We start from the raw sequence: 19,189 nt of genomic DNA, 5'->3' as shown, positions 1-19,189 counted from the left end.
TAATGCACTTTTGGAGTCGTGTATACATTTAGTTTTTCAAGACTATATAGACATTTGTAGTCAGGAACATCATAGTCTCTCCGAACTTTGTACACTTTTCTTCTCGGCTCCACGTCCATAAATTCAGCCATTTCGATCCACTGTCTCACACTGAGATAAGTGAGATAGGTATTGAGATTGTTAAAAAAAATGTAGATTAATCTCAGCTATTTGAGATTATACTCAACTTTATGCATACGAAAAGTGAGAAAACACAGTATGATTTATAAGTTCCAAGTATTTACTCAGATGCCTGAGATTAAACCCAAATAACGTCAGGTTGTCTCGCTTTTTATGCATTCAACCATGAGAATAATCTCAAAATCTTGAGCAAAGAATAAGATCTCACTTTTATGCATATCACCCAATATAACTACCTTGCTAGCGGTTATTACATACTGTTTCCTGCTGGTATAGTTCGCGGCATAGAAATTGCTACACAGATTCTAAGTCCAAATTAATAACAAACTCTTGCCAAGTTTTCTTATGCATCCAGAAATACATGTCTCAATCGAATAGTTGCTTCCAGTATTCAATCCAACTCCTCCCCCTCCTCCACCTCTCCTTGTCTAAAGCAGTGTGTATGACGTAGTAGACTCTTTCCATTCAGCTGAAAAGGAAACAGGAATCAAGTTTACAGCATTATAGCTTAAAAACAGTCTTTTCCATTCGTTTGTTCTGAAATATTGTAAGAGAATAAATTAAAAAGAATTCACACAATGTTCCCAAAGCTTCATAAATATCTTTAGTTTCATTCTTTCCCTTCTTTAAAGACTTCAAGCTAGAAAGATGCTCTCTAGAGCTCTATGGAAATTGCCAATAACGGCAGTAGGTTTTGTGATTCCTGAAGTCTGTAATAGACGCACTGAGCTCTAAAATATGTACTGACAGAAATGAGTGTTATTCAATGATTCATTTCATTTCTTTTCAGTAATTGCAAGCAAATGTTCCAGGGGGGTCATTTGGGCAGGACAGGAGGGTGTAATTCTCCCTCCCTTGAGCTTCATAAATACGTATTGTTTGATCAAATGTATAGTAATACACTAATAATAAAGTGAAAATCTTACGTCGGCGGAGAATCTCCCCCCTCCGAATAAAATCTAAAAGACACTTCTTTTAGCAAAAGACCTATAGAGTTACGATAGCACATTGCTAGAGAGCTTACATTTGGTTTCAAGAGTCGAAGTTTTGATCTCAAGCCATATGAGTTCCTGGGCGACATTGAGAAAGAGAGATTCAAGTATGGAGACAGAGAGGGATGATTTATATACACAGATTTAAAATTGGAAAAAATGATCGGACACCATTCGTACTATGATGAAGATTGTGATTTTGTGAAACAGAGAAGGGAAGGTTTCGAACTGCGAGGATCACATTAGGCAGTTTTTGAATTAAGGTGGAGAACACTTTTTAGAGAATCAGATGATTACGTATGGAGAGAAAGATCTTGAGAACTCAGGAATTAAGAATTTAAAAAATCTGAAGGTTCTGAGACGAGTTTCGAATCATGAACCTTGTTGTTTCGAACCACGACTATCTATTCTGCTACGGAGAACTCTATGTACTTGTTTACATACGTTTCCTTTAGGTACGTTGAAAGCTAACTTAATGGGATATTCCAAAAGTTGACTCGGTGCCGTTCAGATAGGACATAAACCTCTTGTAACTTAGTTACAATGTATCGTAGCGGATATAAATAATTGATCAGGTAATGGCGACTGCTTTGAAACAAATTCAGAGTATGAGAATTAAATCAGTCATATCTGTGGTTTCGTGTGTAGAAGAAACAAACTTGTGAACCAAAGGTTTAAGAACAACTCAAGTTATTAATATAAACTTTGCCGAAGATTATTCAATTATATCATCATAAAAGAAACACGAAAGATGTTCTGAAACGAGGAAATACAACTTTGCAAGCGGAGGCAAAAAGAAAACTAAAGTAACGAGATTAAAGACGAATCATTTTCCGCGTAGTGATCGTGGTTCAGTGGACGATTCGCTGGTTTAGTAATCTGGAGGTTAATGGTTCGAGTCCAAGTCGGGAAGTTTTTTGTACTTTAGAATTTTTGATGGCGATTGATCGACGATGACACACGTTTTATTATATTCAGATATTTGAATACTCGGATGTTTCAATACTTGAACTATCAAATCTTCATGAATAATAATAGTAATAATAATAAACTAATAATAATAATTATTATCTCGTAAAATATTGAAAGCTAGGAGCTAATTATCGCTCAGGTCATACCATTACAAGCAGAAACGTGACATTTGGCAATAATGCTTTGGTTTTGTTTAATGATGCCCACGAGAAGAGGAATTTTTCATCTCGTTTCTAAAACAAACAAAAAAAAAAATGAAAATGAACATTTTACATTCGAGGCGGGACAAAGTAACTCAAATTATCGTCTCGCTTTGGAGATGAGAATTCCGACGAGACGAAAAGTATCGTAAACATTTATCGTTGTTCGGCCGCATTTCATTATTCTTTTGTTTTGTATTTGGCAACACTGGACGATTGATAGTTCTTTACAAGTGTCAACGTGGCGTGTGTGACTGCATAGTGTGTAGTTGCTTATGCATAGCAATTAGTGTATTTAGTTGTGTGTTTACAATATAATAAATAGTATATTGTACAACAAACTTTGTGTTCAAAATAATACAGTCCATGAATACTAAAGTGGTCCTTACCGACCGGATTTTGTTCCAGTTGTGCATGTGCATGGTTTGCGAACTTGTGGCGCAGTATCTTCATTTTGTAGTGCATTGTCAAAGTGGTGCAGAATTATAACAATGGAAGAACTCATAGGTAAGAAAACTGTACTTAAACGTGAAGTGACAAGGTTAATACATAAAGTGAACGAGAATAAAGACAAGCCTAACTTCAGTATCAAGCTGTACACTGAACGTGCTACGCAATTACATGGCGATTGCACACAGCTCATTACAAAGTTCATTTCTGTGGGTGGTGAAAGTGAGTTTGCAAAATATGACGGAGAATTTAATGAAGTGCAAAATAAGTTGGACTCTGTCTTAGAAATTTTGTACAATATGCAGTCACCTAATACTGAACAGGTAAATACATCTAATAAACAGTGCACAGATGTGAAGTTGCCAGACTTAGAACTTCCTACATTTTGTGGTACAGTGCAAGATTGGCTATCGTTTCGTGACTTATTTGTTGCTGCTGTTCATAATAACAATCGGTTAGGAAATGCTCAAAAGTTGCAGTATTTGAAGACAGCTGTATCAGGGGAACCTGCTATATTGTTGCAGTCTATTTCCATATCTGATGATAACTATAAAGTAGCATGGGAGTTACTTAAATCAAGATATGAAGACGTGAGGGAGCTAGCAAATCATATTTTGAGCAAGTTGATTACTCAATCAGCTGTGAAGAATGAGTCATCAGGTGAGTTACGAAGATTGGTTGACAATAGTGTTCAGTGTGTGTGTGAACTTAAATCCCTGGGCCTTCCAGTGGAACATTGGGATGTGATTTTAATTTATCATGTGGGTGAGAAGCTAGATAAGAACACCAGAAAACAATGGGAGCTTTCATTGAAGAAAAACGCACAATCAACTTTCGACCAGCTGAAATAGTTCATATTACAACGTGCCAAAGCGTACCTCGCCCATCTTAGCCACAAAATCCAGCCACAAAACTAAGGACGTTCAAGGTCATCCGCACAACACACAGGGTTGCAAACACTACAAATTTAAATTTAGAAAAATAAAAATCCCATAGCAAGCTTACTCCACGCTCAAAAGGACCCATGCAATCATCATCCCTATCATCCCTTTACATAATATACAAAATTTTGTGTGCTAAATGCCATGGTATCAATACCACAACACATAAACGAAATGGTTCAAATTTACAAAAACTTTTGTGGCCAGGGTCGTGCACGTTCACTAGCGGGTCAGGACCCATGCGATCATCATCCCTATCATCCCTTTACTTACTATACAGAAATGTGTGCTGTAAAATGTCGTGGTATCAATACTAGAACACATAAACGAAATGGTTCAAATTTACAAAAACTTTTGTGGCCAGGGTCGTGCACGTTCACTAGCGGGTCAGAACCCATGCGATCATCATCCCTATCATCCCTTTACTTACTATACAAAAATTTGTGCTGTAAAATGTCGTGGTATCAATACCACAACACATAAACGAAATGGTTCAAATTTACAAAAACTTTTGTGGCCAGGGTCGTGCACGTTCACTAGCGGGTCAGGACCCATGCGATCATCATCCCTATCATCCCTGTACTTACCAAACAAAAAATTGTGCTGTAAAATGTCGTGGTATCAATACCACAACACATAAACGAAATGGTTCAAATTTACAAAAACTTTTGTGGCCAGGGTCGTGCACGTTCACTAGCGGGTCAGGACCCATGCGATCATCATCCCTATCATCCCTTTACTTGCTATACAAAAATTTGTGCTGTAAAATGTCGTGGTATCAATACCACAACACATAAACGAAATGGTTCAAATTTACAAAAACTTTTGTGGCCAGGGTCGTGCACGTTCACTATCGGGTCAGGACCCATGCGAACATCATCCCTATCATCCCTTTACTTACTATACAAAAATTTGTGCTGTAAAATGTCGTGGTATTAATACCAGAACATAAACAAAATGGTTCAAATTTACAAAAACTTTTGTGGCCAGGGTCGTGCACGTTCACTATCGGGTCAGGACCATGCGATCATCATCCCCATCATCCCTTTACTTACTATACAAAAATTTGTGCTGTAAAATGTCGTGGTATCAATACCACAACACATAAACGAAATGGCTCAAATTTACAAAAACTTTTGTGGCCAGGGTCGTGCACGTTCACTAGCGGGTCAGGACCCATGCGATCATCATCCCTATCATCCCTTTAATTACTATACAAAAATGTGTGCTGTAAAATGTCGTGGTATCAATACCACAACACATAAAGGAAATGGTTCAAATTTACAAAAACTTTTGTGGCCAGGGTCGTGCACGTTCACTAGCGGGTCAGGACCCATGCGATCATCATCCCTATCATCCCTTTACTTACTATACAAAAATTTGTGCTGTAAAATGTCGTGGTATCAATACCACAACACATAAACGAAATGGTTCAAATTTACAAAAACTTTTGTGGCCAGGGTCGAGCACGTTCACTAGCGGGTCAGGACCCATGCGATCATCATCCCTATCATCCCTTTACTTACTATACAAAAATTTGTGCTGTAAAATGTCGTGGTATCAATACCACAACACATAAACTTAATGGTTCAAATTTACAAAAACTTTTGTGGCCAGGGTCGTGCACGTTCACTAGCGGGTCAGGACCCATGCGATCATCATCCCTATCATCCCTTTAATTACTATACAAAAATGTGTGCTGTAAAATGTCGTGGTATCAATACCACAACACATAAAGGAAATGGTTCAAATTTACAAAAACTTTTGTGGCCAGGGTCGTGCACGTTCACTAGCGGGTCAGAACCCATGCGATCAGCATCCCTATCATCCCTTTACTTACTATACAAAAATTTGTGCTGTAAAATGTCGTGGTATTAATACCAGAACACATAAAATGGTTCAAATTTACAAAAACTTTTGTGGCCAGGGTCGTGCACGTTCAGTAGCGGGTCAGGACCCACGCGATCATCATCCCCATCATCCCTTTACTTACTATACAAAAATTTGTGCTGTAAAATGTCGTGGTATCAATACCACAACACATAAACGAAATGGTTCAAATTTACAAAAACTTTTGTGGCCAGGGTCGTGCACGTTCACTAGCGGGTCAGAACCCATGCGATCATCATCCCTATCATCCCTTTACTTACTATACAAAAATTTGTGCTGTAAAATGTCGTGGTATCAATACCACAACACATAAACGAAATGGTTCAAATTTACAAAAACTTTTGTGGCCAGGGTCGTGCACGTTCACTAGCGGGTCAGGACCCATGCGATCATCATCCCTATCATCCCTTTACTTACCAAACAAAAAATTGTGCTGTAAAATGTCGTGGTATCAATACCACAACACATAAACGAAATGGTTCAAATTTACAAAAACTTTTGTGGCCAGGGTCGTGCACGTTCACTAGCGGGTCAGGACCCATGCGATCATCATCCGAATCATCCCTTTACTTACTATACAAAAATTTGTGCTGTAAAATGTCGTGGTATCAATACCACAACACATAAACGAAATGGTTCAAATTTACAAAAACTTTTGTGGCCAGGGTCGTGCACGTTCACTATCGGGTCAGGACCCATGCGAACATCATCCCTATCATCCCTTTACTTACTATACAAAAATTTGTGCTGTAAAATGTCGTGGTATTAATACCAGAACATAAACAAAATGGTTCAAATTTACAAAAACTTTTGTGGCCAGGGTCGTGCACGTTCACTATCGGGTCAGGACCATGCGATCATCATCCCCATCATCCCTTTACTTACTATACAAAAATTTGTGCTGTAAAATGTCGTGGTATCAATACCACAACACATAAACGAAATGGCTCAAATTTACAAAAACTTTTGTGGCCAGGGTCGTGCACGTTCACCAGCGGGTCAGGACCCATGCGATCATCATCCCTATTATCTCTTTAATTACTAAACAAAAAATTGTGCTGTGAAATGTCGTGGTATCAATACCACAACACATAAACGAAATGGTTCAAATTTACAAAAACTTTTGTGGCCAGGGTCGTGCACGTTCACTAGCGGGTCAGGACCCATGCGATCATCATCCCTATCATCCCTTTACTTACTATACAAAAATTTGTGCTGTAAAATGTCGTGGTATCAATACCACAACACATAAACGAAATGGTTCAAATTTACAAAAACTTTTGTGGCCAGGGTCGAGCACGTTCACTAGCGGGTCAGGACCCATGCGATCATCATCCCTATCATCCCTTTACTTACTATACAAAAATTTGTGCTGTAAAATGTCGTGGTATCAATACCACAACACATAAACTTAATGGTTCAAATTTACAAAAACTTTTGTGGCCAGGGTCGTGCACGTTCACTAGCGGGTCAGGACCCATGCGATCATCATCCCTATCATCCCTTTAATTACTATACAAAAATGTGTGCTGTAAAATGTCGTGGTATCAATACCACAACACATAAACGAAATGGTTCAAATTTACAAAAACTTTTGTGGCCAGGGTCGTGCACGTTCACTAGCGGGTCAGAACCCATGCGATCAGCATCCCTATCATCCCTTTACTTACTATACAAAAATTTGTGCTGTAAAATGTCGTGGTATTAATACCAGAACACATAAAATGGTTCAAATTTACAAAAACTTTTGTGGCCAGGGTCGTGCACGTTCAGTAGCGGGTCAGGACCCACGCGATCATCATCCCCATCATCCCTTTACTTACTATACAAAAATTTGTGCTGTAAAATGTCGTGGTATCAATACCACAACACATAAACGAAATGGTTCAAATTTACAAAAACTTTTGTGGCCAGGGTCGTGCACGTTCACTAGCGGGTCAGGACCCATGCGATCATCATTCCCATCATCCCTTTACTTACTATACAAAAATTTGTGCTGTAAAATGTCGTGGTATCAATACCACAACACATAAACGAAATGGTTCAAATTTACAAAAACTTTTGTGGCCAGGGTCGTGCACGTTCAGTAGCGGGTCAGGACCCATGCGATCATCATCCCTATCATCCCTTTACTTACTATACAAAAATTTGTGCTGTAAAATGTCGTGGTATCAATACCACAACACATAAACGAAATGGTTCAAATTTACAAAAACTTTTGTGGCCAGGGTCGTGCACGTTCACTAGCGGGTCAGGACCCATGCGATCATCATCCCCATCATCCCTTTACTTACTATACAAAAATTTGTGCTGTAAAATGTCGTGGTATCAATAACACAACACATAAACGAAATGGTTCAAATTTACAAAAACTTTCGTGGCCAGGGTCGTGCACGTTCACTATCGGGTCAGGACCCATGCGAACATCATCCCTATCATCCCTTTACTTACTATACAAAAATTTGTGCTGTAAAATGTCGTGGTATTAATACCAGAACACATAAACAAAATGGTTCAAATTTACAAAAACTTTTGTGGCCAGGGTCGTGCACGTTCACTATCGGGTCAGGACAATGCGATCATCATCCCCATCATCCCTTTACTTACTAAACAAAAAATTGTGCTGTAAAATGTCGTGGTATCAATACCACAACATATAAACGAAATGGTTCAAATTTACAAAAACTTTTGTGGCCAGGGTCGTGCACGTTCACTAGCGGGTCAGGACCCATGCGATCATCATCCCTATCATCCCTTTACTTACTATACAAAAATTTGTGCTGTAAAATGTCGTGGTATTAATACCAGAACACATAAACAAAATGGTTCAAATTTACAAAAACTTTTGTGGCCAGGGTCGTGCACGTTCACTATCGGGTCAGGACCATGCGATCATCATCCCCATCATCCCTTTACTTACTATACAAAAATTTGTGCTGTAAAATGTCGTGGTATCAATACCACAACACATAAACGAAATGGTTCAAATTTACAAAAACTTTTGTGGCCAGGGTCGTGCACGTTCACTAGCGGGTCAGGACCCATGCGATCATCATCCCTATCATCCCTTTACTTACTAAACAAAAAATGTGTGCTGTAAAATGTCGTGGTATCAATACCACAACACATAAACGAAATGGTTCAAATTTACAAAAACTTTTGTGGCCAGGGTCGTGCACGTTCACTAGCGGGTCAGGACCCATGCGATCATCATCCCTATCATCCCTTTAATTACTATACAAAAATGTGTGCTGTAAAATGTCGTGGTATCAATACCACAACACATAAACGAAATGGTTCAAATTTACAAAAACTTTTGTGGCCAGGGTCGTGCACGTTCACTATCCTGTCAGAACCAATGCGATCATCATCCCTATCATCCCTTTACTTACTATACAAAAATTTGTGCTGTAAAATGTCGTGGTATTAATACCAGAACACATAAACAAAATGGTTCAAATTTACAAAAACTTTTGTGGCCAGGGTCGTGCACGTTCACTATCGGGTCAGGACCCATGCGATCATCATCCCCATCATCCCTTTACTTACTCTACAAAAATTTGTGCTGTAAAATGTCGTGGTATCAATACCACAACACATAAACGAAATTGTTCAAATTTGCAAAAACTTTTGTGGCCAGGGTCGCGCACGTTCACTAGCGGGTCAGGACCCATGCGATCATCATCCCTATCATCCCTTTACTTACTATACAAAAATTTGTGCTGTAAAATGTCGTGGTATCAATACCACAACACATAAACGAAATTGTTCAAATTTACAAAAACTTTTGTGGCCAGGGTCGTGCACGTTCACTAGCGGGTCAGGACCCATGCGATCATCATCCCTATCATCCCTTTAATTACTATACAAAAATGTGTGCTGTAAAATGTCGTGGTATCAATACCACAACACATAAACGAAATGGTTCAAATTTACAAAAACTTTTGTGGCCAGGGTCGCGCACGTTCACTATCGGGTCAGGACCCATGCGATCATAATCCCCATCATCCCTTTAGTTACTATACAAAAATTTGTGCTGTAAAATGTCGTGGTATCAATACCACAACACATAAACGAAATGGTTCAAATTTACAAAAACTTTTGTGGCCAGGGTCGTGCACGTTCACTAGCGGGTCAGGACCCATGCGAACATAATCCCTATCATCCCTTTACTTACTATACAAAAATTTGTGCTGTAAAATGTCGTGGTATCAATACCACAACACATAAACGAAATGGTTCAAATTTACAAAAACTTTTGTGGCCAGGGTCGTGCACGTTCACTAGCGGGTCAGGACCCATGCGATCATCATCCCCATCATCCCTTTACTTACTATACAAAAATTTGTGCTGTAAAATGTCGTGGTATCAATACCACAACACATAAACGAAATGGTTCAAATTTACAAAAACTTTTGTGGCCAGGGTCGTGCACGTTCACTAGCGGGTCAGGACCCATGCGATCATCATCCCTATCATCCCTTTACTTACTATACAAAAATTTGTGCTGTAAAATGTCGTGGAATCAATACCACAACACATAAACAAAATGGTTCAAATTTACAAAAACTTTTGTGGCCAGGGTCGTGCACGTTCACTAGCGGGTCAGGACCATGCGATCATCATCCCCATCATCCCTTTACTTACTATACAAAAATTTGTGCTGTAAAATGTTGTGGTATCAATACCACAACATATAAACGAAATGGTTCAAATTTACAAAAACTTTTGTGGCCAGGGTCGTGCACGTTCACTATCGGGTCAGGACCCATGCGAACATCATCCCTATCATCCCTTTACTTACTAAACAAAAAATTGTGCTGTAAAATGTCGTGGTATCAATACCACAACACATAAACGAAATGGTTCAAATTTACAAAAACTTTTGTGGCCAGGGTCGTGCACGTTCACTAGCGGGTCAGGACCCATGCGATCATCATCCCTATCATCCCTTTACATACTATACAAAAATTTGTGCTGTAAAATGTCGTGGTATCAATACCACAACACATAAACTTAATGGTTCAAATTTACAAAAACTTTTGTGGCCAGGGTCGTGCACGTTCACTAGCGGGTCAGGACCCATGCGATCATCATCCCTATCATCCCTTTACTTACTATACAAAAAATTGTGCTGTAAAATGTCGTGGTATCAATACCACAACACATAAACGAAATGGTTCAAATTTAAAAAACTTTTGTGGCCAGGGTCGTGCACGTTCACTAGCGGGTCAGAACCCATGCGATCATCATCCCTATCATCCCTTTACTTACTATACAAAAATTTGTGCTGTAAAATGTCGTGGTATTAATACCAGAACACATAAACAAAATGGTTCAAATTTACAAAAACTTTTGTGGCCAGGGTCGTGCACGTTCACTATCGAGTCAGGACCCATGCGATCATCATCCCCATCATCCCTTTACTTACTATACAAAAATTTGTGCTGTAAAATGTTGTGGTATCAATACCACAACACATAAACGAAATGGTTCAAATTTACAAAAACTTTTGTGGCCAGGGTCGTGCACGTTCACTAGCGGGTCAGGACCCATGCGATCATCATCCCTATCATTCCTTTACTTACTATACAGAAATGTGTGCTGTAAAATGTCGTGGTATCAATACTAGAACACATAAACGAAATGGTTCAAATTTACAAAAACTTTTGTGGCCAGCGTCGTGCACGTTCACTAGCGGGTCAGGACCCATGCGATCATCATCCCTATCATCCCTTTACTTACTAAACAAAAAATTGTGCTGTAAAATGTCGTGGTATCAATACCACAACACATAAACGAAATGGTTCAAATTTACAAAAACTTTTGTGGCCAGGGTCGTGCACGTTCACTAGCGGGTCAGGACCCATGCGATCATCATCCCTATCATCCCTTTACTTACTAAACAAAAATTTGTGCTGTAAAATGTCGTGGTATCAATACCACAACACATAAACGAAATGGTTCAAATTTACAAAAACTTTTGTGGCCAGGGTCGTGCACGTTCACTATCGGGTCAGGACCCATGCGAACATCATCCCTATCATCCCTTTACTTACTATACAAAAATTTGTGCTGTAAAATGTCGTGGTATTAATACCAGAACACATAAACAAAATGGTTCAAATTTACAAAAACTTTTGTGGCCAGTGTCGTGCACGTTCACTATCGGGTCAGGACCATGCGATCATCATCCCCATCATCCCTTTACTTACTATACAAAAATTTGTGCTGTAAAATGTGGTGGTATCAATACCACAACACATAAACGAAATGGTTCAAATTTACAAAAACTTTTGTCGCCAGGGTCGTGCACGTTCACTAGCGGGTCAGGACCCATGCGATCATCATCCCTATCATCCCTTTACTTACTATACAAAAATTTGTGCTGTAAAATGTCGTGGTATCAATACCACAACAATTAAACGAAATGGTTCAAATTTACAAAAACTGAACTGTTGGTGAAGTCTGTTGTGGTGTTACATTATTCTTGTGCTTTAGGTACAAGATGAGCAAAGTGTACCTTATGACGCTCAAGCAGATGCAGATTATGGAGCGCTATGAGTGGGATCAGTGGAACTAGAAAACCGAGCAAAATATAACTTTAGCACATCATTTGTGTCACAGTCAGCATGTAATTGGTGTGATGTGCTGATATGACGGGTTCAATATTCATATGATGTCATGGTTGACATTAACTAGTAACTTTTTATTAGACTTGACCTAATTCGAACAGAAATCAGAACGTCATATCAGTCCACCTATAGCGCTCCATACCCTGCGTCTGGTCGAGTGTCATGAGATACACTTTGCTTATCTTGTACCTAAACCACTCTACCAGAAGCACAGGAATAATGTAATCCAACAACAGACTTCACCAACAGGTTTTTGTGACTATTTACATTAAAATTAATGCATCGGATGACCCTCTTCTCATTTACACCAATCACACCAGTAACATGGCTTCTTTCAAGATTGCGGATATTCTTTTTATAACTTTTAACGGACCATATCGACCATCTGGTATCCATGTATGCTCATTTCGTGTCGCTACAATGATTAGTTTTAAAGAAAAACGTGCATTTTCTCACCATGTCCTTAATGTACTAACGTTCCACTTTTGATCTTTCTCGGGCCCTAGTGTCCCAACGTCTTGTACTCTGCAGCTACAATTTTGGCTGTGTGAGTTTCCCGAGATACTCTCTCTATATACAAAGTTTAATGAAAATCGGGCTCTGATAGATACCTAGGGTTCCTTGTTAGATTTTTTGAAGTGGGAATAGTGGTGAGTAACTGTTGCATCTGTAGTTGTAGTCTGTCCGGATTGACATGGTATTCTTTTAAAATGTCACTAATGTCGTGAGAAAAGTTACCTTCCAGAATTACATCCTCTATTGCACGATACCTCTTCAGTTCAGGCTGATGGAATTGACTAAATTTTGCAAATGATATTGTCCAAACATTCATAGTAGGTTGCGCGTAATTTCTCTTCTGCGGTTTTGAATTGGTACTTTTTCGCGGATGTCTGCGAGTGTTCTAGTCTTTTCGGGGTCCAGGGGTGACAAAAGGAATAATTAATATATCTATAGCGTTCTTGGTGCAATATTTCATCTTTGTTTCTTCTATCGAAGGCGCTCCTATACAATCAGGGACGAAAAGTAATAATTAATATATTTACATCGACCGTGGTGCAATATTATATCAGTTTTTGTTCTATCAAAGGCGCCCTATATATTCAAGGGCGAGAAAATGAATAATTAATGTATCTACAGCGCCCCTTGGTGCAATATTATTTCTTTTTTATTCTACCGAAGGCGCCCATATACAGATAGGGGCGACGAAAGGATTAATTAATATATTTACAATGCTCTGTCATTGTAACATTATTTCCTTTTCTATTCTATCGAAGTAGTATGTCGCCTGTACATAATGAGCGGCGACAAATGATTAAGAAAATGTTCATATCCCTGCTTGACTGTCATATAGGTAATTTTTATTTAATTATTTTATTGTATCAAAGGTACCCTAAAAATCAATACAAAAGGAACAGAAAAAGTGTCAATTAGTTATAATAATACAAAGCACAGCACTTTATATTTTGTCGAAGATTTGGCAGTGCATACAAAACACTGCTTTTGTACATAAACTTTTCATTCTTCAATCGGCTTTTAAAAAAGGCAAAGTAATCACTAGGCGCCTTCGGCGCCCCCAATAACTTCTGCCAGAACTTCGGGAGGGGGCAATGCCCCCTTGCCCCCCGTCTTGTTACGCCACTGTATATATATATATATATGAGTAAATCGGTATTCCGGATATCTGATGGAATATCCTGTAAAGAAAATGGAAAGAGCTAAAGAACAAACTTGATAATAAAAAGATATTAGTACCGGTAATCTACTCTTTCCCCAAAACTGTGTAACCAGGACGCTAGGAGAAAGTAGATGCGTAGTTACTTCAAACTTTAAATATAGAAATAGCATGGTAATTTCCATATGCTGCAAAGTTGAAAGATATGCCATACTAGTCCAGAATTTGTGGAACTGGTTATGCTGACTATTTTACAAGAAGCAAGTAAATTGATATACAATTTTGAAAAATCAATTGTCGAATGACTCAATCGTCTTTCAATAATTAAAAAAAAAAAAAAAGAATTGAATAAACAAATTAGATTAACTAAACGTAAAACTATCAGCTTAGGTGTCTCTCAATGTGCTGATCATAATGGAAAAAAAAAAGAAAGAAAGAAACTGAAATTTGCAAAGCGTAGAAAGCTAAAATTACAGCAAATGACAACAGGTACACATCAATTTTGATAATAATGCTAAAATTTATTTTTAACAATTTTAAAAGGAATTACCATGTCCACAAATTATTTAACAAAATAACAATTACATTCTTCTTCTTCTAAGCCCTTTTTCCCAGGGTGTCGACTTTCCGGATCGCCGTCCTCCACCTGTTTCTTCTTGTGCCATATCCGCTTTGACACCTCAATGCACCCATTTTTAACACAATCTCCCCACTTCTTCTTTGGCTGGCCTTGGGCTCGTTTCTCACTCAGTGCTGTAGTATCCACTTTGTCAGCTACATATTCCAAAGATGATCTCACATGTCCAAACCATTTGAGTCTATTTTCTTGCAGTTTTTCTCCTACTGGTCTCACCTTTACTATTCTCCAGATCACTTCATTCTTAATTTTGTCCTTCCGCGTCAATCCACACATGCACCGGAGCATCTTCATCTCTGCAAGATGCAACTTCTGTTACTCTCTCCTCTCTCACAACTGTTCTGTAAACTTTTCTTTTAAGGCCTATTGGTACCCTGCGGTCGCACAATACTATTAGCTGTTTACATCTCCTTCTATTCCCGCATTTTCCTACAGTATTGATTCCTAGCGATTGAATTTTCTCGTCATTACTACCTCTTCTTCTTCTTCATTCAGTCGTAAACGGTAGTGGATCTTCTTAGGAAATTAATTATAGGTAATAAAAGCACAGATGCAGAACATAAATCACTCAGCCAAAAGCTGTCTGACTTACCACAACCCTTCATTCGTTTTATTTCAGTTGCATTGGTCTTCACGTGTGCAATAAGTGTATTGACGCTGTGCAGAAACAGAAAGAGAAATGTGTTTGTGGATACTGCCCCGCAAATCTCGCAGCATCCGGTCCTGAGCACAGACCTCTATCTAGCTCCCAGGTCCCACATGCAAGTTAGTCTACTAAGGAACATGCAAGGGCTATGATACGTTAGTTCCCGGCTTCTAGCACTAGCGACAGGCTATCCACCAGGGTTCTGGAAGAAATAGATGAAGAAACGGTGACTAATAGCATTAATAAAGTTGGAAGGGTGTAGATGAACAAATCTCAACAAACTGAGAAATCCATCTCACATCTAGATTCCAGCATCTGAGAAAACTGCGATGCCAGGCTGAAGGCCTAACAACGAAGGGCAGAAACTCAGATGCCCTACTGCTGGTTATAAGGTGGGTTGAGAAGGAACAAAAGGATATTTGGTTTGCCAATTCTGTTGCGGGTTGTTCAGAATTCAATTATCATTATGTTTGGGTGAATCATGAGTGGTAAGGTAAATCATGCAGTTAGTAGGACCTACTTTGCCATGCCTTAAACCTATACTTTAAAAAAATGGATTAAAATATAAAATAAAGTAAAGAAAATATGATTAAGTTAATAATTGTCAGAAAAAGTAAAAAAACTTCAAAACTAATCGATTACAATTTAAAATGAGAACTGTCACAATTATTCAGTGATAATTATCTCCAATTTTAAAAGCTAATGAACAAAATGAAACACAAGTAAAATTAATTGATTATTATTACCAATTGACTCCTTTTAAACGAAACTGATAAATTAATAAAAGTAAAATAAAAAGACATGAAATTGAGAAAAATAATTAAATTGTGCATTTATAATATATATAGGCATTAGTTATACGAGGACAGTTTTTTATAACGTATGTAGAAAAAAGTTCTAGCAACATATACATTTCACACTATTCTGAAGAAAAAATAACGAATAGTTCTTGAAGCTTACAATTTCTTAACGATTAGTAATTAAAAATTAAAACTTGTGAAATTTAAATGACTAACTTAAAAGTTATTATGTTTAAGTGATCACTTTAATCGTTAATTTTTAACAGATTAATTAGAAGCCTGCTTAAAGCAATGATGTGATTATACATGTTAATATGTTTTATTTATATTTTTATTATTTTTTTGTATTTTAGACATTTTTTTAACATTTTTCATTTTTTAATTTTTTTTGTATTTTTCTTATTATTACTGCTACTATTTACATTTTATGATTATGAGTATTAATGTGAGATGACAGTTATGAGAGATGATAGTGAGTTGATGATGATGATGATGATGATGACCGTTAACTGATGTACACTCCCATTGCTTGTAATTCTGCGCGTTAACTACACCCCCGGTGGCCCCTTGTTGCGCTCAGTAGGGTATACCTTAAATACATATTATCAGAAATTCACCATTCAGTAATAACGTATTCTTCGCCAAATGCTTTTACATGACGTTCAATCAAGATGGACAGGTAATCTTTATGCTTGCTGCAACTCAATTTTAATCTTCATCGACTCAGTTATGCATTTCTATTCGTGTACTACTTTCATTGCGTCGAGTAAAATTAATAATGGTCAAATCACGTATATAAAAGAAATACAAATGCCGTAATGCAATTGTAGTTTTCGACACTGCCTGTATTAACGCTTCAATACTCATAGCTCAAGTATAAATTTTAATCTGTACGTAATTATAGTAGGTGCCATAACTGGAAAAATGTATCTGCTCGTTCTCCTGTAATTAAACACATCACGAAATGACGAACTTAATGTGCTACATATGCATGGTCAATAGGCGGATTTAACGATGCTCGTTAGTTCTACATATTAATTTTTTCCTCAGATAGTGAGGTAAAGAGAACACAATGCTAAAATTTTCCTGTACAATTACTTTGTACTTAAAAATGAATTTAATTTTACGTTTCACTATACATGTTACAAGAGACGGATATTAATGAAAATATTGCACATCATTACTAAGTAATGCGTGAAATGAGGATCTGGAAGGAGACAGAAAAATCTAGAGAAAACCAACGGACATGATGTAGTCCTGCGATCGAAACAGAGATCAGCGCTCTACTACTGAGCCACCGTCTCCCTCGATTTAGTAATACTTACAAAATACACTTGAGGGAAATATTTTTTATGTTTATCATTGACAACGAACTCTTGAAATGAGACATCGAACTAGGGAAGAAAAAAGTTTATCTCAAAAATGTTGACAAGTTAACTGTCTTGATTTATGCAATATTTATGAAAATGGAAGTAGGAGACGGGACTGTTAACAATTTAAAAGATATTAATCAGTGAGATCTCAACTTTTTTTTTTTTTTCGAAATTATTGCAGTATAATGAAACTTACGATTTCTTTGTGTGAAAGAAAGTGCAAACCACAGTGGCATAGCCATAAATTCATCAAGAAGCGGCTCACACACACAAGCATTTGATGTGTGTGTGTGTGTGTGTGTGTTTATGGAGGGGCTTGAAAAATCATGACACTAATATCCTACGTGTACTACAGTAATATCCTTTTAGGTTTTTCTTTTTTGGTGACACGGTATTGAGGAACCGATGAAATTTGCTAACAGATAGAGTGAAGTTGTATTAAACTTCTTTTGCTATACCCTATAAAAATCTTTGGCCGGCCAGATGACGCTCTATCTACTCAGAAATGCTTTATTTCTTAGACGATTGGGTAATTGTCCACCAAATTTTGTTTAGAACTGGTCAGTAGTTATCGAGAAATAAAGTATTACACACACACACACACACACACACACACACACACACACACACACACACACACACACACACACATCTGGAGTGAAACTACAAGCTCCCATATACTTACTCCGGGAGCAAAAGAAAAAAAGTCCCAACATAGGATCACAAAGGAAACATACTTCATATAAGCAGAATCCACTTTCAATATACTACATACTATAAGCGGAAGCCTGAACCGGGTGAGCCCCCTGTCTACAACACTGCAAAGTACGAAACAGTATATGATCAGTTCGTTGCCAACTTGTAAGGGGAAAAAGGCATTAAAAACCAAGCATTAGGCTACTTCCGAAAATTAATAAAAGTTATAGAAATTAGAAGTTATAAAAATAATAAAAGTCTTAGATACATAGGTAACAACCTTATTTCCATTATACCATATGCTGCATACGTGTGTAATAATAATAATAATAATAATAATAATAATAATAATAATAATAATAATAATAATAATAATAATAATAATAACAATAGGAATAGTGATGATGGTAATGGAAATACTTTAATGGATTTTTCATAATTTCCGAACTACTATTGTATATCCGCCATTGACCTCATCTGCAGCCTCAATAAAGTTCTTGCGGGAGGAGCAAAATATAGCGATTCAATTTTAAAGATGTATTTTGTCTGCGAAATCTATTTTCTGTAGTCTTGACACAGAAAGCAAATAAACTCACAATTTTCAAATGATTGGCTATTTGATCCCTTTTCCACACAATCTGTGTGACACCATCTGCGGCATTGACCGTCACATTGAACCCAGTGTACCATTTCTTGATATTGACCTCTTCTAACATTATCCCTTCCGCAATATAAGCAAATATTCTGCATATTTTCCGAGTTTTGCAATAATAATCTAGCTACACTTCGTCTGTAACTATCAGGGGAAAAGTCACAATCAAGTTTCCGACCTTTAATTATTTGTTCCATATAAAACAATACAAACATCCCGCAATTATAACCATCGTTCTGTCTAACAGCATTTACACTCGCACTAAAAAACCTACTCACATCAATTACGTCACTGGTGTTTCTATTGCGCTTCTTTAGAATTGCTGTTATTTTATTGAAAGCATCTTCCTCCTTCGAACGATTCCTCCCGAATGGATCGATATAAATCACCTCCCCAGTTATCATATTGATAATGCATAGGCAAAAGTGATTTCTGTTTACATTCACACACATC

General features: G+C 37.6%; 1 protein-coding gene across 1 annotated transcript in view; it reads left to right on the top strand.

Annotated features, from left to right (window-relative positions):
• Positions 1–2,587: 2,587 nt before the first annotated feature.
• Positions 2,588–19,189, top strand: part of LOC145691635 (uncharacterized) — a 55,269-nt gene continuing 38,667 nt past the window's right edge. The window contains exon 1 of the mRNA XM_081767016.1: positions 2,588–3,454. Coding sequence (XP_081623142.1) covers positions 2,836–3,454 — 619 coding nt within the window. The 5' untranslated portion in view covers positions 2,588–2,835. The remainder of the gene's footprint in view (positions 3,455–19,189) is intronic.

Source organism: Thermobia domestica, chromosome 1, assembly GCF_964235325.1.
Source record: "Thermobia domestica chromosome 1, izTheDome1.hap1.1, whole genome shotgun sequence".
In the NCBI taxonomy this organism is placed as follows: Eukaryota; Metazoa; Arthropoda; class Insecta; order Zygentoma; family Lepismatidae; genus Thermobia; species Thermobia domestica.
The sequence above is the reverse complement of the archived record's forward strand: the minus strand, read 5'-3'. Positions and strand labels throughout refer to the sequence as shown.